The following is a 21,983-nucleotide window of genomic DNA, read 5'->3' on the forward strand; positions in this document are numbered from 1 at the left end:
CCCCCAGTAAACTGTAGGAACACTAACTCCAACGTTACGGTCCCCGGCGCACTACAACACCCAGCCAGCCCGGAGTGTGTCTGTGCCTGCCGGGGACACAGAGTACCTGTATGATGCAGGGCCATGTCCCTGATTGTACTCCTGCTCCGTATCCATCAGGTGCTATGGGTCTGTGGATGGAGCCCGGCGTCAGAGCTTAGAGGCCGGCAGGATCCCACTTCCACAGAGCCCTACAAGGGGATGTGGAAGGAAAACAGCATGTGGGGCTCCAGCCCCTGTACCAGCAATAGGTACCTCAACCTTACAACACCATCCACGGGTGAGAAGGGAGCATGCTGGGGGCCCTATATGGGCCCTCTTTTCTTCCATCCGAAATAGTCAGCAGCTACTGCTGACTAAAATCTGTGGAGGCATGCGTGGATGTCTGACCTCCTTCGCACAAAGCTTGAAAACTGGAGAACCCGTGATACCACGGGGGGGTATAGCCAGAAGGGGAGGGGCCTTGCACTTTTTAGTGTAGTGCTTTGTGTGGCCTCCGGAGGGCAGTAGCTATACCCCAATCGTCTGGGTCTCCCAATAGAGCGCTGAAGAAAATGGGTTAAACAGGAAAACACTTCAAAACAGAAACTCCTTCATAAGAACCAGCGCCTCGGTAGGATTTTTAGTCTAAATTGAATCTGCAATAAGACAAATTACAAGTAACTTATAATTTCAAGTATTTTATTTTTCAATAGAAAAACATCTGAAGAAACCACACAAGACGTAAAAGATAATTCCTTACACCTGTCCAAAAATGCATTGTCCAGAGCGGAGGCGCAGCACACGGAGGCGCAGCACACGGAGGAATTCATAATAAATTAACAAGATTTAGACAATCTTTAAAAGAGAATACGGGGCTGGCAACAAGGCACATGAAAGAATGGAATAAGAAAGTTACAACTTTTTTGGGGTTGGGTGGATTTTTTAATTAAAAGTGAAGACCTATTAGAACTGAAATACATGTAGAAAAAGCTTTTACTATATAGTGTACTCCCCTATTCTTGTTACAGGATAGGTCTATAAACAAGTCTGTGCAGCACGGATAGGCAGTCTGTTGTATAGCAAACCTAACTTCCTGGGATCACTTCTATACAAGTACTAAGGCTACTTGTATGCAAATGGTGGTCACCGGGATAAAAAGGCATCTGCTATTATAAAGGAAGAACCTTCCGATTGCACACGTGACTCAACAAGTATCAGTAAGTGACACCATTGACGTGATACTCATCGAGCACACGACCCGGCTGGTAGCAGCGGAGCTGGAAAACGCCCCTGTATCACCATATATCCATAGGGCGGGGGGAAGGAACAAAAAAAAAACAACCCACAGACAATGGATTTTGGGACATTAAAACCTTCACATGTAACATTCAGAACACACTGTGTGCCGGCGGCTCACATCATACAAGGCTGGTAACTGGCTGTATACATAAAGCCCACGCATTTTGAGGTCATTATCTACAGCTGCAAGATAAATATACTTGAAATATTATATATATAAAAAAAAAAAATAAAAAAATATCTATATACATCCCGGCATTACACATTCAGTTTTACATTCTCAGGAGTAGTGAAGTGACCAAAACGCGTCAGCCACCATGAATATGGCATCACAGGAACATTCGGGTCATGTTTGGCAATAACCGGAAACGATCCAGGTTTTGTTTGTTGCAAAAAAAAAAAAAAAATGGAGTTGAACTAGATTATAGGGTGGATTAAAGGTAATCCACTTTCCTAAGAACAGTGTAGTACAAGGTAGGGATATGGCTTTTCAACATGCAGAGTCCCTCCAGGTTGCAGTATGGATGGTAAAAGGGTCAAACCCTCGGGATTTTGGTAAAAACCTTCCTTTTCCTTGAAGGAAGCAGATTTACTCACTTTGCCTCGTCCATTGAGATCAGCAATGTTCATTGATACACATTGATTTTCTGATTTATGAGGCACCGGATATGGGAATATTAGAAGAAGAGTGAACATATATCTAATAACTACTACACAGCGTGGCTGGCGGCTGCTCCTTGTCGTGTCCGCGGCCAGCTCCAGCACAGTACAAGGCTCCGGATATCCTCTGGGTAACACTCGCAGGCAATAGTCCTGTGCAACCAGTGCTTGATCCCTTTATTCCCATCTCCACAGTCTGCGAGGCTCCTCTACCGGGCGAGGTTCTTGGGTTCACTGCTGGGAATACACCAGTCATCGGCCTCCGTGCATAGCTTATAATGCTTCCAAGCGGACATGTTAAAGACTGGTAGTCTCTCTACAGACTCCGAGGATAGCGCCTGCAACAAAAATATACAAAGAAATTACATTCACATTCCTTCCACTTATCCTGAGTTACACCCTGTATTATACTCCAGAGCTGCACTCACTATTCTGCTGGACAGTCACTGTGTACATACATTACATTACTGATCCTATACTATTCCTGAGTTATATTCTGCATTATACTCCAGAGCTGCACTCACTATTCTGCTGGTGGTCACTGTGTACATATATTACATTACTGCCCCTGTACTGACCCTGAGTTACCTCCTGTATTATACTCCAGAGCTGCACTCACTATTCTGCTGGTGCAGTCACTGTGTATATACATTACTGATCCTGTAATGACCCCGAGTTACCTCCTGTATTACACTCCAGAGCTGCACTCACTATTCTGCTGGTGCAGTCAGTTTGGGATTCGCCTACAGTGAATTTCTCATATCGGATCCTACATCTGAAGGGGAAATGAAGCTAAAACCGCCGAGTCTGTTCTTCCTCTTTAGAGAACACGGTGTTATTATATATGTGACCACAAGTACATGGCTAGCCCTCAGAGAACTTTCACACTAAGATGAGAAAATAAGGCCGCCATCCTCAACAGAAAAAGCTGTATATGCAACAATATAATATATCAGGGAATTGCTGAACTTACAACTCCCTGTAAATCTAGTTCTGCCTATAGAGGGATGTAGGAGATGCGTGCACGTTGTGCGGTCCGGGTGGGATCCCTCCTTCACCTTTATTATTGCTCAGGTGAGCCGGGTCGTCAGGAGGTGAAATGATTGAGCAATAATAACCAGTCTACACAATCCTCCGATACAATCAGTAACCGGTCTCCACAACAAGAGAGTGTCACTTCATGGTACAAGAACATCCCTGAGGCCAAAACCGCAAGAAAAATAACTAACGAATAATACAAAGACATTACCTTCATGTAAATGACCGCGTCCGTGCCAAATCCCTCCATCGAATGCAGCATCAGATCCCCTTGGAAGTATTTGGCATAAAGTCGAGAAATTGGCAGACCGTACCCAAAACCAGCCTGGGCGAAAAAAATAAATAAATAAATAAATAAAAATAATATAATAATATATTATATTTTATATTATATCTAATCTATATATATAATATTAAAAATATTTTCATTATTAATATATATTTATTATTTCATTTATTAATATATTTATTATTAATATATATTTATTATTTATGTTTATTATTAATATAGATTTATTGATATTCATATTAATATAGATTTATTGATATTCATATTAATAGATTTATTGATATTCATATTAATAGATTATTTATAATATATTTATTGTTATTAATATATATTTATTGTTACTGTATTGTTGTACACGTGAAGCAGAGCCGAAGTTACTGAAGGTTACCTACATTAGCAAATCCAGTTTGCAATGCTCCCTGACAAAATTAGGGACCCTGCTCCAAATCCACAGTATCTGGGGGATCCTGGCAGGTCTGCGTTTTACATGGATCCCATTGATTTTAATGTGGATGGTGTAATACTCCACCTGCCCTATGGGGGTGCTGTAGAAAATTTTGTAAGCATGTCATGTGTACCAGTGATTTTTTTTTTGGAGTTAATCAAAAAGGGATTACTCTATATAGGAAGCCCACTAATCAAATGCAGCAGAGCCAAGGTGATTATTGCTGTTTGCTTTAAAAGAATATTTAAAGGGATTGTCCAACTTACAGCTGTCATCAATACACTTAAAGCCACTAAACACCCATCAGGCCGCTCCAGTGGTCAATGCACCAGGACAGAAAGTTAGGACTTTAACTGCACCTTGTTTGATGTCCCAATCCAATCACCTAACCGCTGCTGCCAATCACAGGCTGCAGTAATCAGGTGACTACAGAACGGGACCTAATCTGTCTCCATCACAGCAGAGATCACTGGAGCCTCCTATGCTGCAACAACAGGGTCTGAAGCCAGACAGTATTCTATATTTTAACCCCTTTACAAGTAATCAGTCATGTCCTTGCCTTAGATGTAGGCTCACACGCTGAGCCCGCATCTTTCCCCGCACATGATTGCTGTTAAATCAGCCATCATCTGCCTCTAACAGTCGCAGAGATCCACCCACGGATGTTATCCAATTAAATCCCGCTGTCAATCTGACAGAAGGATTTATCCCGTCGCGGTGGGTGGGGAGGAGAAGAGATATTGGACAGTTTTGCCAAAGTGCTTGCTGAATTTAGAACACCCATTTTTATTTTTAAGTGGACCCTTTAGTGTAAAGCAGCAGGTTGATGTGCAGTCCCATGTAAAGCGACAACCTGTAATCCAGCAGAAGCATGTAGTATCTAGTATATGTACGGATGTGTCCGCAGTGGCTTACCAGTGGTGCGTTGCGTGCATTGTCCATCATGGGAAGGGGAGCCGTGGAATACATATAACTGAAGAGACGCTCTATTTTTCTTAAAGGCACACCTCCTCCGTTATCAGAGATCTAGGAAGAAGAATTAAAGAAAACAAAATCAATTATATAAAATTGATTTGGGCCTGAACTGCAGTTTTAAAGAGAACCTGGGGTTGTGGGGGGCGGATTTGCCAATCAGGAATGTGGGAAAGCTGAGTGGATATGGTTGTGTGAACAGCAATAGGCCATCATTCGTAGCCTCTGCAATTAATGGAGCCATGGCTGCACGTATCTGGAAATACCGGCACTATCCGATTCTCGGGCAGATCTGGCGTTTTATCATGAGAGCACGATTGTAATCCCGGAGAGCGGCTCATTAGTTATATTACCCTGATAATGCAGCGACGCGGAGCGGAGGAATAGATGGTGTCTGCACCTTGTCATTCCAGCATGCGGTTACCTTTATGGTCAGGTCCTCGTTCCCTAGGACAACGTTCACTTTTACAGGAGGCAGGGAGGGGCTGTTTTCGTGACTCTCCACAGTGGCTCGCATGGCGTTCTAACAGAAAGACAGCAAAAAAAAAAAAAAAAAATTTATATATTATATTAAACAATAATATATATATTATATTAAACAATAATATATATATTATATTAAACAATAATATATATATTATATTAAACAATAATATATATTATATTAAACAATAATTTATATTATATTAAACAATAATTTATATATATATATATATATATATATATATATATATATATATATATATATATATATATATATATATATATATATATATATATATATATATATATATTAAATAATAAATTAATTAAATTTCAATAGGAGAACAGCAGGACCCCCCCCCCCCTTTCCCTCTGAATAACTATAAGATTAGGGGTGTAGGAAAGAAGGGAATTTTGTTTACTTACCGTAAATTCCTTTTCTTCTAGCTCCTATTAGGAGACCCAGACAATTGGGTGTATAGCTTCTGGCTCTGGAGGCCACACAAAGTATTACACTTTAAAAAGTGTAACCCCTCCCCTCTGCCTATACACCCTCCCGTGCATCACGGGCTCCTCAGTTTTGGTGCAAAAGCAGGAAGGAGGAAACTTATAAATTGGTCTAAGGTAAATTCAATCCGAAGGATGTTCGGAGAACTGAACCATGAACCAAAAGAACAATTCAACATGAACAACATGTGTACACAAAAGAACAACAGCCCGAAGGGAACAGGGGCGGGTGCTGGGTCTCCCAATAGGAGCTAGAAGAAAAGGAATTTACGGTAAGTAAACAAAATTCCCTTCTTTGTCGCTCCATTGGGAGACCCAGACAATTGGGACGTCCAAAAGCAGTCCCTGGGTAGGTAAAAGAATACCTCAATAAAAAGAGCCGAAATGGCCCTCCTCTTACAGGTGGGCAACCGCCGCCTGAAGGACTCGCCTACCTAGACTGGCGTCTGCCGAAGCATAGGTATGCACTTGATAGTGTTTCGTGAAAGTGTGCAGACTAGACCACGTCGCTGCCTGACACACCTGCTGAGCCGTAGTTCGGTGCCGCAATGCCCAGGACGCACCCACGGCTCTGGTAGAATGGGCTTTCAGCCCTGAAGGAAGCGGAAGCCCAGAAGAACGGTAGGCTTCGAGAATCGGTTCCTTGATCCACCGAGCCAAGGTTGACTTGGAAGCCTGCGACCCCTTACGCTGGCCAGCGACAAGGACAAAGAGCGCATCTGAACGACGCAGGGGCGCCGTGCAAGACACAGAGCCGGAGTGCTCTCACCAGATCCAAAGAGTGCAAATCCTTTTCACATTGGTGAATTGGATTAGGGCAAAATGAAGGTAAGGAGATATCCTGATTGAGATGAAAAGTAGATACCACCTTAGGGAGAAATTCCGGAACCGGACGCAGAACCACCTTATCCTGGTGAAAAACCAGGAAGGGGGCTTTGCATGATAGCGCTGCAAGCTCAGACACTCTCCGGAGTGATGTGACTGCCACTAGAAAGGCCACCTTTTGCGAAAGACGTGATAAAGAGACATCCCGCAGCGGCTCGAAAGGTGGTTTCTGAAGAGCCGTTAGTACCCTGTTAAGATCCCAGGGTTCCAGCAGACGCTTGTAAGGTGGGACTATGTGGCAAACTCCCTGCAGGAACGTGCGGACCTGCGGAAGCCTGGCTAGACGCTTTTGAAAAAATACGGAGAGCGCCGATACTTGGCCCTTGAGAGAGCCGAGTGACAAACCCTTGTCCATTCCAGATTGGAGGAATGAAAGAAAAGTGGGTAAGGCAAACGGCCATGGAGAGAAACCGTTATCAGAGCACCAGGATAAGAAGATTTGCCAAGACCTGTAATAGATCTTGGCGGACGTTGGCTTCCTGGCCTGTCTCATGGTGGCAATGACATCCTGAGATAACCCTGAAGATGCTAGGAGCCAGGACTCAATGGCCACACAGTCAGGTTGAGGGCCACAGAATTCAGATGGAAAAATGGCCCTTGTGACAGCAAGTCTGGGCGGTCTGGAAGCGCCCACGGTTGACCCACCGTGAGATGCCACAGATCCAGGTACCGCGCCCGCCTCGGCCAGTCTGGAGCGACGAGAATGGCGCGACGGCAGTCGGACCTGATCTTGCGTAACACTCTGGGCAGCATCGCTAGAGGAGGAAACACATAAGGCAGTCGGAACTGCGACCAGTCCTGAACTAACGCGTCCGCCGCCAGAGCTCTGATCCTGAGACCGTGCCATGAATGCCGGGAATTTGTTGTTGTGCCGTGACGCCATGAGATCGACGTCCGGTGTTCCCCAGCGGCGACAGATCTCTCGAAACACTTCTGGGTGCAGAGACCATTCCCCCGCATCCATGCCCTGACGACTGAGAAAATCTGCTTCCCAGTTTTCTACGCCCGGGATGTGAACTGCGGAGATGGTGGAGGCTGTGGCTTCCACCCACTGCAGAATCCGCCGGACTTCCTGGAAGGCTTGACGACTGCGAGTGCCGCCTTGGTGGTTGATGTATGCGACGGCAGTGGCGTTGTCCGACTGGATACGGATCTGCCTGCCCTCCAGCCACCGCTGAAAAGCCAATAGGGCTAGATACACTGCCCTTATTTCTAGAACATTGATCTGAAGGGAAGACTATCGGAGTCCAGGTTCCCTGAGCCCTGTGGTGGACTCCGAAGAAGTGATTGCACCCCTGCCTGCAGAGAAAGCTGTTTGTCTCGCGGTAGCTTGACTACCGCTGACTGTGTATGAAACTCCATCCCAAGGTAAGTCAGTGATTGGGTCGGTGTCAACTTGGATTTTGGGAAGTTGATGATCCACCCGAACCGCTGGAGAGTAGTCAGAGTGACTGTGAGGCTGTGTTGACACGCCACCCGAGAAGGGGCCCTGACTAGGAGATCGTCTAGGTAGGGAATCACCGAGTGGCCCTGAGAGTGTAGGACCGCCACGACGGATGCCATGACTTTGGTGAAAACCCGTGGGGCTGTCGCCAGGCCGAAAGGCAATGTCACGAACTGAAGGTGTTCGTCCCTGATGGCGAAACGCAAGAAGCGTTGATGTTCGGGTGCGATCGGCACGTGGAGATAAGCATCTTTGATGTCGATCGATGCTAGGAAGTCTCCTTGTGACATCGAGGCGATGACCGAGCGGAGAGATTCCATCCGAAACCATCTGGTTCTCACGTGTCTGTTGAGCAGTTTGAGGTCCAGAACGGGACGGAATGATCAGTCCTTTTTTGGCACCACGAACAAGTTGGAGTAAGAGCCGCGACCACGTTCCTGAAGGGGAACGGGGGTCACAACTCCTTCTGTCTTCAGAGCGTCCACCGCCTGAAAAAGTGCGTCGGCCTGAGCGGGGGGCGGAGAGGTTCTGAAGAAACGAGCCGCAGGACGGGAGCTGAACTCTATCCTGTAACCGTGAGACAGAATGTCTCTCACCCATCGGTCTTGAACATGTGGCCACCAGGCGTCGCCAAAGCGGGAGAGCCTGCCACCGACCGAGGATGCGGTTAGGGGATGCCGAGGGTCATGAGGAGGCCGCCTTGGAGGCAGTGCCTCCTGCGGCCTTTTGGGGGCGTGACTTGGACCGCCACGCATAGGAGTTCCTCTGGCCTTTATCCTGCCTGCTGGACGAAGAGGATTGGGGCTTGGCGGAGGGACGAAAGGACCGAAACCTCGATTGTATTTTCCGTTGTTGAGGTCTCTTAGGTCTGGACTGGGGTAAGGAGGAGTCCTTTCCCTTGGATTCCTTAATAATCTCATCCAATCGTTCGCCAAACAAGCGTTCGCCAGAAAACGGCAAACCGGTTAAGAACCTCTTGGAGGCCGAGTCTGCCTTCCATTCGCGCAGCCACATGGCCATGTGGACTGCCACAGAGTTAGTGGATGCCACAGCTGTACGGCTAGCCGAGTCTAGGACTGCGTTCATGGCGTAGGAAGAAAAAGCTGACGCTTGAGAAGTCAAAGACGCAACTTGCGGAGCAGAATTACGTGTGACAGCATTAATCTCAGTCAGACAAGCCGAGATAGCTTGGAGTGCCCACACGGCTGCAAAGGCCGGGGCAAAAGACGCGCCCGTGGCCTCGAAGATGGACTTCACCAGGAGCTCTATCTGCCTGTCAGTGGCATCCTTTAGCGATGAGCCATCTGCCACCGATACCACAGATCTAGCCGCCAATCTAGAGACTGGAGGATCCACCTTGGGACATTGAGCCCACCCCTTAACGACTTCAGCGGGGAAGGGGTAACGCGTGTCAGTGAGGCGCTTAGTAAAGCGCTTGTCCGGAACCGCTCTGGGCTTCTGGACAGCGTCTCTGAAGTTAGAGTGATCGAAGAACGCACTACGTGTACGTTTGGGGAACCGAAACTGGTGTTTCTCCTGCTGGGACGCCGACTCCTCCACAGTAGGAGGCGGGGGAGAGAGATCCAACACCTGGTTGATGGACGAGATAAGATCATTCACTAATGCGTCCCCCTCAGGTGTATCAAGGTTAAGGGCGACGTCAGGGTCAGAACCCTGAGCTGCGACGTCCGCCTCGTCCTCCAGAGAGTCCTCAAGCTGGGAACCCGAGCAGCGTGAAGAAGTCGGGGAAGATTCCCAGCGAGCCCGCTTAGCCTGTCTAGGACTGTGGTCCTGGCAGGAGTCCTCCACGTGGGACCTAGGGCCCAACCTGGGAGCGCGCTGCGGCTCAGACCGAGAGGGGCCTGGAGGAGACGATCCAACAGGGGCCTGGGCCTGTGTAAAGACCGGTCTGGACTGCAAAGCTTCTAGCAGCTTGGCAGACCATTTGTCCATAGACTGAGCCATGGATTGTGAAAGTGACTCAAGAGAGTTTCTCAGCAAAAGAGGAGAACTCTGTCCCTGCCGCCTGGACAAGGGGAGCAGGGGGGTCTACATGAGCCGAGGGGTCCACTAGTGACCGAGGCTCCGGCTGAGCAAGTGAAACAGGGGTCGAGCATTGCTCACAGTGAGGGTAGGTGGAACCCGCAGGTAACATAGCCCCACAAGAGGTACAGGCCGCAAAAAACCCCTGTGCCTTAACAGCTTTGCTCCTTGTGGACGACATGCTGTTGTCTCCTAGGAGAATGATCACTGAGGGTATATGGGCAAAAACAGGGTATACAGCCCGACCGAACAGAAATATATATATATATATAAATACGTATCTATTCCGGCACCCTGGCGGGGACCAGCACCGGGTGACCGGTGTGGCTTACCGACCGCTAAAAAGCGGAGTGTGTGCCTCCAGATTCCCAGCTTTAGGTCCCCTGGAGCTGCAGAGCTGTTCCTGAGAATCCTCCACCGTCAGAATTCCCAAAAAATGGCTGCCGGAGATCTCAGGGGAGGAGTGGAGCCGTGGGCGGCGCCAGGAAAGTGCGGGAATCTGGGGTCCCCACAGTGATCAGTGAGGGGGGAGGAAACATGCAGGATGCTCCAGCCCTCACATCCGACGTCAGGTTGGCAGTCCCGCCCTTACCCCTGACAGGCAGGCCCGGGGGCGGGATTTTTGCGACTAGGCCGCGATGAAGCCGGGGACTAAATTTGAGACCGCGCCCGACAAGCAGGCACAGTCGGCGCGGAAGTCCGCCGGTCTTCTCAATTCAGCAGCTGCCGCAGCGTCCAGGAAGAAGGTGCGCTCCTGCATATTCCCCAATGGGGACACAGAGTACCTTAGAGTTGCAGGGCCCGGTCCCTGAGGTTGAATAGACTCCGGTCCGGCAGATTCCCACAGGGGCTGCGGAGGGAGCACGGTCCCAGCAAATGGCTGACCGTTCAGGATCCCACTTCTCCCAGAGCCGCTAAGGGATGGTGAAGGAGACGGCATGAGGCTCCGGCCTTTGTACCCGCAATGGGTACCTCAACCTTCACACCGCCGACGTAGTGAGGTGAGAAGGGAACATGCCGGGGGCCCCGTGGGGGCCCTCTTTTCTTCCAACCGACATAACTAATATGAGAATGCATGAGTGGATGTGTGCCTCCTTCCACACAAAGCATAAAACTGAGGAGCCCGTGATCCACGGGAGGGTGTATAGGCAGAGGGGAGGGGTTACACTTTAAGTGTAATACTTTGTGTGGCCTCCGGAGGCAGAAGCTATACACCCAATTGTCTGGGTCTCCCAATGGAGCGACAAAGAAATGGGTAGTAAGACGTGGCAAGGCTTGTTGAAATTTTCAATGCACAGTGCCACGCCGTGGACTGGGGGATATGTCTTTACACAAGTTCTAGTCACTTTTCCAGCCTTGATGACCTGGGCTGATCTGTCTAGTATCATTACAAGAAAGAAATGTGTGCCAAATTTAGCCAGCAGCCGAGAGGGCATCTGCTATTAGAAGGCTATATATAACGTATGGGGTGACTCCGAAACATCCCGGACAGCTGACAGTACTGGCAGGTATGGACAATCCCATTAAAAAGGTCTATGAATTACAGGGGGCCCTGACTGGGATATCCCCATGAGGGAGAGAAGAGCCTCGGCTATCCTCACACATCCAGGATGGCCACCGATTATAATAGACCCTATGTAATCCCTCGCTTTTCCTGCAGTAGCAGCACTTGCATTTTAAAGGGAACCTATGAGGTGCAATATGCACCCAATACCACGAGCAGTTCTGGGTGCATATTGCTAACCCCTGCATCTAATAGCATAGATAAAGAGATCTATAGAAAAAAGTATTTCTAAAGATCCTTTTATTATATGCTAATAAGGCCAGGGACTAGTCACAAGGGCGTTACTTCCCTTGGCTAGTCGGCGCCCTTAGCATGTTAACACACCCACAGGGGTGTGCTTACATGCTGAGGGGGCCGACTAGCCAAGGGAAGTAACGCCCTTGTGACTAGTCCCTGGCCTTATTAGCATATAATAAAAGGATCTTTAGAAATATCTTTTCTAAAGATCCCTTTATCTATGCTAGTGTATACAGGGCCGGTTACGCAGGGATTAGCAATATGCACCCAAAACTGTTCATGGTACCAGGTGCATATTGCACTTGACAGGTTCCCTCTAAAACCAAAAGCCCAATGAAAAAAAAAAAATGGTATGGCCATTGGGGGTAGTGGGGGGTGGGGAGGTTTCAACCTTTATATATTCACCCAATATAAGAAGTTTTCATACCTTAAAGAGCTCAAACAGCATGTGGTAAAGATGGGAAGGTACATAGACCATGTTTATGGGCTGGCCAGGAGCCTTACCTGCAAGACAATACCAGGTTATTTACAAGGTGTGATACGTTATACCCGCGCCTCTTGTTGTCAGTGATCGCTGTGGCTATCCATTATGTAATCATGGACATCACAGCACAGAATACTTCCCCACCTCCACATAAATTAGTCAAAGAAACCGCCACCATTCTTGTAAAAATGGGGATCCCAGTTTTACACAAGAGCCTATGGAGATTAACTCCGGCACACTATTAATTTCCAATAGAAAGAAGGAACGCAGTAGTTGGATAAAAAATCCCTTTCTTTTATTTTGTAAGTGTCACACGTGAAAAAAGTGCTGTACAATTGTCCGCCGGGTGTCGACGTTTCGGCTAACAAGCCTTCATCAGGTCGGACAGACTTAACCTTAAGCTGGAATCATAATCAGGCGAGTATGATAGTAGCTGTGAGATCACATACGGAGACTACCTGTATAGGGTCCCTGGGGGTGCCGGCATATAAGATCACATCCTATAAAGGTATAATCGGCGGAGGGAAAGAGTCTTGGCAATCGTGTGTGTCTCCTGTTAGAAGTGGCTGTTGTACCTTAGGAATGTAGTAGCTACTTCAAAGGGACACCAAGGTCCAGGGTTCAGGCTTTGGATTCAGGACAAGGGCTCGGCTATAGTTGTAGCTGTAGTCTCTATGTTGTGGCTAGGATGTAGGTTCACTGGCTGAAGGACATACTGTGGGTATGCATAAAGCGTGTGGAACTTGGGTCCAGGGTTCACGCTCGGAGTCAGGGTAATATGCCTGATGATTGCTTCAGTTACATGACTAGCGACTTCTATATGAAAGCCTGGAGAGAGGTCCGTAGGGCATGGAGAAAGTCAGAGGCAGCAAGAACCTGTGGTGCCGCAGAGCCAAATCGTGTGTCCTGTAGGAGCTTTAACCATAGTACCAACAGAATCAATTTTCTGGATTGCTGGGTCATCAAAAATGATGATGGAACCATCACAACCGACAGTTACACAAAGCCCACAGACAAGAACAGTCTCCTCCTCTATAGCAGCAATCACCCCAGGCATACCAAGAACTCCTTACCAATTAGCCAACACACAAGGGTCGACCGGATCGTTAGTAATGATGACAATCGTATGACACGACACGAAGAAATGAGCAACAGGTTCAGACAGAGGGGTTATCCCGACGATATAGCCACTAGGACAAGATCTGTATCCCAGAGGTCACCAATACAATCTGACCGCATACCTCTGATTAGTACATTCCATCCCTTCTCTCCATTAGTCAAAAAGATTGTCTTGAAACACTGGCCACTCCTTGGCCTCTCCTATCCACAAATCAGCGAATTCCAGGCACCCCCTCTGTTCAGCTATAAAAAAATCACCTAATATCAGGAACAAGCTTGTCCGGGCGGACATAGGCTCCAGCTGCCACACTCCCAGACAGAGGTTTCTCAATAACCCACAATTTGGGACCTTTCCCTGCCTCAGATGCGCTCAGTGTTCCAACATTACCAAGGGATCCTCTTTCACACATCCCAGAACTGGCAAATCTTTCCCTATCAGGGATTTCTTCACTTGTGACAGCTCGTTTGTGGTGTATTACATCAAATGCCCCTGCGGTCTCGGGTATGTTGGGGAGACCACCCAACATATCCGAGACCGCGTCAACAAACACAAATCTGATATCAGATGCGGACGCACCCTACTGCCCATCCCGTTTCATTTCATAACCGCGGGCCACAGGATCTCTCAGCTCAAATTCCAAGTGATTGATCACGTTGGCACCAACCGCAGGGGAGGAGATGGGGTTAAACTTCTCCGTGAAAGAGAAGCCCGATGGATCCACACCCTGGGCACCCTTGAGCCCCATGGTTTAAATCGGAGATATGAACAGATCTTTTAAAGACCATATTTTGTGTTATATACCCTATCATTTTATTCACTCCCATTCATTGCTCATAGCACATTATCAAACTATATACACATATATGCATCCTTTTTTTAATATATGTCCATACCAGCATTTCCTTTATCCTGTAGTGTGTGCATATGTATTATCCACTGAGGAACCATGGATTTATTATCCCACCATTATGTAATATTAAAGACTATCAATGATGTACAGATCGCTACTATAATGTATATAATCTCTGTGCTTATATGAATATGTGATCATTCTGCTATATGACACCCTAACTCTTCCTTTCTCCATTACAGAACTAGCACCACCTGATTACCACATCCAGCCCACCACTTGTCCCTTCACTGAAGTACAGTCTCCGTTCCTGGCCTCATCTCCTGCACGATCATGTGACCCACCTGCACGCCCCCCCTGTCACATGTGCGCTTCAGCAATCCACTTCCGCGTTCCACCTAATAGTGACGTACCTCCTCCTCTCTGCACTGGACAAACGGCATCCATGCGCGCAGGCGCAGTACACCATGCCCCCTCAAACCGGAAATGATGTCACGGCTCACTCCGATTTAAAAGGACGCTTTCCCCATATTCCTGTATCCTACAGGACACACGATTTGGCTCTGCGGCACCACAGGTTCTTGGTAAGGTGACTCATCTGTACTTTGCTGGACTTTTTCTGCTATCATTTTCTCTGCATTCATTGTCTTTCCCTTCTCCATTATCAGCTGCCTCTGACTTTCTCCATGCCCTACGGACCTCTCTCCAGGCTTTCATATAGAAGTCGCTAGGTAATGCTGCTCCTCTACATACTTTTCTTCCCCTACCCCTTTACTTACACACCTGATCTTCTAGTTACCACCAGGTCACCCTGGCTTTGACTTTCAGTTTCTATTGTTGGCATAACAACCAGACGTAGCATTCCTATTCCTGGCACGGGCCCTGGACCCTGCTTCTATATTGCAGTTACCACTTTCCTTTAGATAACATTATTTACATAAGCATTGTATCATTATTGTATTTCTAGACATGTAACTGAAGCAATCATCAGGCATATTACCCTGACTCCGAGCGTGAACCCTGGACCCAAGTTCCACACGCTTTATGCATACCCACAGTATGTCCTTCATCCAGTGAACCTACATCCTAGCCATAACATAGAGACTACAGGTAATTCTATCCATATCACTTATCTCTCATTGCAGTTACCCCACACCTCGTAGCCACTACTGAACCACCCCACATTCCCTTTTATATAGCTACAACTATAGCCGAGCCCTTGTCCTGAATCCAAAGCCTGAACCCTGGACCTTGGTGTCCCTTTGAAGTAGCTACTACATTAATAAGGTACAACAGCCACTTCTAACAGGAGACACACACGATTGCCAAGACTCTTTCCCTCCGCCGATTATACCTTTATAGGATGTGATCTTATATGCCGGCACCCCCAGGGACCCTATACAGGTAGTCTCCGTATGTGATCTCACAGCTACTATCATACTCACCTGATTATGATTCCAGCTTAAGGTTAAGTCTGTCCGACCTGATGAAGGCTTGTTAGCCGAAACGTCGACACCCGGCGGACAATTGTACAGCACTTTTTTCACGTGTGACACTTACAAAATAAAAGAAAGGGATTTTTTATCCAACTACTGCGTTCCTTCTTTCTATTGGAAATTAATAGTATGCCGGAGTTAATCTCCATTGACTGTTATATATTTTTCTCCTGAGCACCTATGACAGGAGGTGATGCGAGGTCTTCTCCTTCTCATGAACTCTTACACAAGAGCCTAGCCTATGTAAATTGGGGGCTCTTCAAGAGGGGAGGGAGGGGATAACCGTGAAACCTCAAATAAAATAGTTTTATTTTTCTTTCAAATATAATTGGGGAAAAAGAAGGGAATTTTGTTACTTACCGTAAATTCCTTTTCTTCTAGCTCTTATTGGGAGACCCAGACGATTGGGTGTATAGCACTGCCTCCGGAGGAAGTGTAAGGCCCCTCCCCTTCTGGCTATACACCCCCAGTGGGATCACTGGCTCACCAGTTTTAGTGCAAAAGCAAGAAGGAGGAAAGCCAATAACTGGTTTAAACAAATTCTCTCCGAGTAACATCGGAGAACTGAAAACCGTTCAACATGAACAACATGTGTACCCGCAAACAAACCAAAAAATCCCGAAGGACAACAGGGCGGGTGCTGGGTCTCCCAATAAGAGCTAGAAGAAAAGGAATTTACGGTAAGTAACAAAATTCCCTTCTTCTTCAGCGCTCTATTGGGAGACCCAGACGATTGGGACGTCCAAAAGCTGTCCCTGGGTGGGTAAAGAAATACCTCATGTTAGAGCTGCAAGACAGCCCTCCCCTACGGGGAGGCAACTGCCGCCTGCAGGACTCTTCTACCTAGGCTGGCGTCCGCCGAAGCATAGGTATGCACCTGATAATGTTTGGTGAAAGTGTGCAGACTCGACCAGGTAGCTGCCTGGCACACCTGTTGAGCCGTAGCCTGGTGTCGTAATGCCCAGGATGCACCCACGGCTCTGGTAGAATGGGCCTTCAGCCCTGATGGAACCGGAAGCCCAGCAGAACGGTAGGCTTCAAGAATTGGTTCTTTGATCCATCGAGCCAGGGTGGCCTTAGAAGCCTGCGACCCTTTGCGCTGACCAGCGACAAGGACAAAGAGTGCATCCGAACGGCGCAAGGGCGCCGTGCGGGAAATGTAGATTCTGAGTGCTCTCACCAGATCTAACAAATGTAAATCTTTCTCATACCGATGAACTGCATGAGGACAAAACGAAGGCAAAGAGATATCCTGATTAAGATGAAAAGAGGATACCACCTTCGGGAGAAACTCCTGAATGGGGCGCAGCACAACCTTGTCCTGGTGGAAGACCAGGAAGGGAGCCTTGGATGATAGCGCTGCCAGCTCAGACACTCTCCGAAGAGATGTGATCGCTACCAGAAAAGCCACTTTCTGCGATAGTCTAGAAAGTGAAACCTCCCTCAGAGGCTCGAAGGGCGGCTTCTGGAGGGCAACTAGTACCCTGTTCAGATCCCATGGATCTAACGGCCGCTTGTACGGGGGTACGATATGGCAAACCCCCTGTAGGAACGTGCGCACCTTAGGAAGGCGTGCCAAACGCCTCTGAAAAAAGACGATTAGCGCCGAGACCTGACCTTTAAGGGAGCCGAGCGACAAACCTTTTTCTAACCCAGATTGCAGGAAAGAAAGAAAGGTAGGCAATGCAAATGGCCAGGGAGACACTCCCTGAGCAGAGCACCAGGATAAGAATATCCTCCACGTTCTGTGGTAGATCTTAGCGGACGTGGGCTTCCTAGCCTGTCTCATGGTGGCAACGACCCCTTGGGACAATCCTGACGACGCTAGGATCCAGGACTCAATGGCCACACAGTCAGGTTCAGGGCCGCAGAATTCCGATGGAAAAACGGCCCTTGGGACAGTAAGTCTGGTCGGTCTGGGAGTGCCCACGGTTGGCCGACCTTGAGCTGCCACAGATCCGGATACCACGCCCTCCTCGGCCAGTCTGGGGCGACAAGTATGACGCGGCTGCAATCGGATCTGATCTTGCGTAGCACTCTGGGCAAGAGTGCCAGAGGTGGAAACACATAAGGGAGCCGGAACTGCGACCAATCTTGCACTAGGGCGTCTGCCGCCAGCGCTCTTTGATCGCGAGACCGTGCCATGAAGGTTGGGACCTTGTTGTTGTGCCGTGACGCCATTAGGTCGACGTCCGGCACCCCCCAGCGGCGACAGATTTCCTGAAACACGTCTGGGTGAAGGGACCATTCCCCTGCGTCCATGCCCTGGCGACTGAGGAAGTCTGCTTCCCAGTTTTCTACGCCGGGGATGTGAACTGCGGATATGGTGGAGGCTGTGGCTTCCACCCACATCAGAATCCGCCGGACTTCCTGGAAGGCTTGCCGACTGCGTGTCCCCCCTTGGTGGTTGATGTATGCCACCGCTGTGGAGTTGTCCGACTGAATTCGGATCTGCCTTCCTTCTAGCCACTGCTGGAAGGCTAGTAGGGCAAGATACACTGCTCTGATTTCCAGAACATTGATCTGAAGGGTGGACTCCTGCCGAGTCCACGTACCCTGAGCCCTGTGGTGGAGAAAGACTGCTCCCCACCCTGACAGACTCGCGTCTGTCGTGACCACCGCCCAAGACGGTGGTAGGAAGGATCTTCCCTGTGATAATGAGGTGGGAAGAAGCCACCACTGCAGAGAGTCTTTGGCCGTCTGGGAAAGGGAGACTTTCCTGTCCAGGGATGTTGACTTCCCGTCCCATTGGCGGAGAATGTCCCATTGAAGTGGACGCAGATGAAACTGCGCAAACGGAACCGCCTCTATTGCCGCCACCATCTTCCCGAGGAAGTGCATGAGGCGTCTTAAGGAGTGCAACTGACTTTGAAGGAGAGCCTGCACCCCAGTCTGTAGAGACCGCTGCTTGTCCAGCGGAAGCTTCACTATCGCTGAGAGAGTATGAAACTCCATGCCCAGATACGTTAGTGATTGGGTCGGTGACAGATTTGACTTTGGGAAGTTGATGATCCACCCGAACGCCTGGAGAGTCTCCAGTGCAACATTCAGGCTGAGTTGGCATGCCTCTTGAGAGGGTGCCTTGACCAGTAGATCGTCCAAGTAAGGGATCACAGAGTGTCCGTGAGAGTGCAAGACTGCTACCACTGCCGCCATGATCTTGGTGAACACCCGAGGGGCTGTCGCCAGACCAAATGGCAGAGCTACGAACTGAAGATGGTCGTCTCCTATCACGAAGCGTAGAAAGCGTTGGTGCTCTGTAGCAATCGGCACGTGGAGATAAGCATCTTTGATGTCTATTGATGCTATGAAATCTCCTTGAGACATTGAGGCAATGACTGAGCGGAGGGATTCCATCCGGAACCGCCTGGCGTTCACATGCTTGTTGAGCAGTTTTAGGTCCAGAACAGGACGGAAGGAGCCGTCCTTTTTTGGAACCACAAAGAGATTGGAGTAAAATCCTCGCCCCCGTTCCTGAGGGGGGACAGGGATCACGACTCCTTCTGCTCTTAGAGAGTCCACCGCCTGCAGCAGGGCATCTGCTCGGTTGGGGTGTGGGGAGGTTCTGAAGAACCGAAGTGGAGGTCGAGAACTGAACTCGATTCTGTACCCGCGAGACAAAATGTCTGTTACCCACCGGTCTTTGACCTGTGACAGCCAAATGTCGCAAAAGCGGGAGAGCCTGCCACCGACCGAGGATGCGGAGGGAGGAGGCCGAAAGTCATGAGGTAGCCGCTTTGGAAGCGGTTCCTCCATTTGCTTTCCTGGGGCGTGAGTGAGCCCGCCAGGAATCTGAGCTCCCTTGTTCTTTCTGAGTCCTTTTGGACGAGGAGAATTGGGCCTTGCCCGAGCCTCGAAAGGACCGAAACCTCGACTGCCACTTTTTCTGTTGAGGTTTACTTGCTCTGGGCTGTGGTAAGGAAGAGTCCTTACCCTTGGACTGTTTTATGATTTCAGCCAATGGCTCACCAAACAGTCTGTCTCTAGATAATGGCAAGCTGGTTAAGCATTTTTTGGAACCAGCATCTACTTTCCAGTCCTTTAACCACAAGGCTCTGCGCAAAACCACAGAATTGGCGGACGCCATAGCGGTACGGCTCGTAGATTCTAGGACAGCATTGATAGCATAGGTCGCAAACGCAGACATTTGCGAAGTTAGGGACGCCACCTGCGGCACTGCTGGATGTATGAAAGCATCCACCTGTGCTAAACCAGCTGAAATAGCTTGGAGTGCCCACACGGCCGCGAATGCTGGAGCAAACGACGCGCCGATAGCTTCATAGACAGATTTCAACCAAAGGTCCATCTGTCTGTCGTTGGCATCTTTAAGTGAAGCGCCATCCTCTACTGCGACTATGGATCTAGCCGCAAGCTTGGAAATTGGGGGATCCACCTTTGGACACTGGGTCCAGCGTTTGGCCACCTCAGAGGGAAAAGGATAACGGGTATCCTTAGAACGTTTAGAGAAACGCTTGTCTGGATGAGCGTCGTGTTTCTGGATCGATTCTCTGAAGTCAGAGTGGTCCGAAAAAGCACTTAATTTACGCTTGGGATACAGGAAATGGAACTTCTCCTGCTGTGCAGCTGCCTCCTCTGCAGAAGGGGCTGGGGGAGAAATATCCAACAGTCTATTAATTGCCGATATAAGGTCATTAACCATGGCGTCACCATCAGGGGCATCCAGATTGAAAGGAGCCTCAGGATTAGAATCCTGATCACCGTCCTCAGTCTCATCACAGAGAGACTCTTCTCGCTGAGACCCTGAGCAGTGTGATGACGTGGAGGGTCTTTCCCAGCGAGCTCGCTTAGGCTGCCTGGGACTGTCATCTTAGTCAGAGACTTCAGCCTGTGATGCTTGAGACCCCCTTGAAGTACGGATTAGTTCCAACTGAGGGGGACCGGAGAGCATAGACACAGCAGTGTCCATGGTCTGAGTAACTGGCCTGGACTGCAAGGTCTCCAGGATTTTTGACATAGTCACAGACATTTTATCAGCAAAAACTGCAAAGTCTGTCCCCGTCACCGGGGCAGGGTTCACAGGCGTCTCTGCCTGGGCTACCACCACATTAGGCTCTGGCTGACGAAGTGCCACTGGGACTGAACATTGCACACAATGTGAGTCTTTGGAGCCTGCCGGTAGATCAGCTCCACATGCAGTACAAACAGTGTACACAGCCTGTGCCTTGGCACCCTTGCGTTTTGCGGATGACATGTTGCTGCCTCCTCAGAGCAGTACAGGGTGTCCAGCCAAGAAGCGACCTTACAGTGCAACTATATATATATATGGTACTAAGAAAAAAGTACACTAATATAACACTGAGGCACTAGTGGGGCCAGCACTAAAGTGCAGCTTACCGCCCGCTTAGGAGCGGGTGTGTGGTCGCCGAAATCCCTTTAGTCTGGGACTCCCAGAGCCTGCTGCCTTTCCCCAGCCAGACCGCATGTGTAATGGCTGCCGGCGTCCTTGTGGAGAGGGGGGGCGGGCCCTGGGCGTATACAGACGAAGAGCGGGAAGCCTGCTTCCCACTGTGCCTAGTGAGAGGGCTGGAGCATGTAAATAAAGCTCCAGCCCTCGGCGCTGCCAATTGAGCAGCGTCTCTCCCCTACCCTGATTGACAGGGTGGGGGCGGGAACGAAGCGGCGCTAGGCCGCAGAAGCCGGGGGCTAAAGTTAGAAGCGCCGCCGCCGTAAAAGCGCGGTCGGCGCAAAGTCCCCGGCGCACCACAAGTCGCAGCTGCGCCGCCGCTCCAGTAGCGGTCGGCGCAGTAGTTCCCAACATGTAACGTCACTCAGCAAAGCTGCAGTGACCTAACCCCAGCGCACAGCGCTACTGTCCCCGGCGCACTATAACGCTCAGCAAGCCTTGAGAGTGTCCGTGCCTGCCGGGGACACAGAGTACCTGAAAGTTGCAGGGCCTTGTCCCTGAACGGCACTCCCGCTCCAAATCCAGCAGGTTCTCTGGGTCTGTGGATGGAGCCCGGCCTCAGGGCTTGGAGGCCGGTAGGATCCCACTTCCACAGAGCCCTCCAGGGGATGTGGAAGGAAAACAGCATGTGGGCTCCAGCCTCTGTACCAGCAATAGGTACCTCAACCTTACAAGCACCACCGCGGGTGAGAAGGGAGCATGCTGGGGGCCCCATATGGGC

At 49.2% G+C, this 21,983-nt stretch overlaps 1 protein-coding gene across 1 annotated transcript in view; it reads right to left on the reverse strand.

Annotated features, from left to right (window-relative positions):
* Window positions 1–703: 703 nt before the first annotated feature.
* The window catches only part of PDK4 (pyruvate dehydrogenase kinase 4), a 45,069-nt gene continuing 23,789 nt past the window's right edge, over window positions 704–21,983 (reverse strand). The window contains exons 8-12 of the mRNA XM_075315682.1: window positions 12,315–12,391; window positions 5,149–5,247; window positions 4,668–4,778; window positions 3,230–3,343; window positions 704–2,318 (exon numbers count right to left, since the gene is read on the reverse strand). Coding sequence (XP_075171797.1) covers window positions 2,190–2,318; window positions 3,230–3,343; window positions 4,668–4,778; window positions 5,149–5,247; window positions 12,315–12,391 — 530 coding nt within the window. The 3' untranslated portion in view covers window positions 704–2,189. The remainder of the gene's footprint in view (window positions 2,319–3,229; window positions 3,344–4,667; window positions 4,779–5,148; window positions 5,248–12,314; window positions 12,392–21,983) is intronic.

The sequence above is a fragment of the Anomaloglossus baeobatrachus genome, chromosome 6, assembly GCF_048569485.1.
Source record: "Anomaloglossus baeobatrachus isolate aAnoBae1 chromosome 6, aAnoBae1.hap1, whole genome shotgun sequence".
NCBI classification, from domain to species: domain Eukaryota; kingdom Metazoa; phylum Chordata; class Amphibia; order Anura; family Aromobatidae; genus Anomaloglossus; species Anomaloglossus baeobatrachus.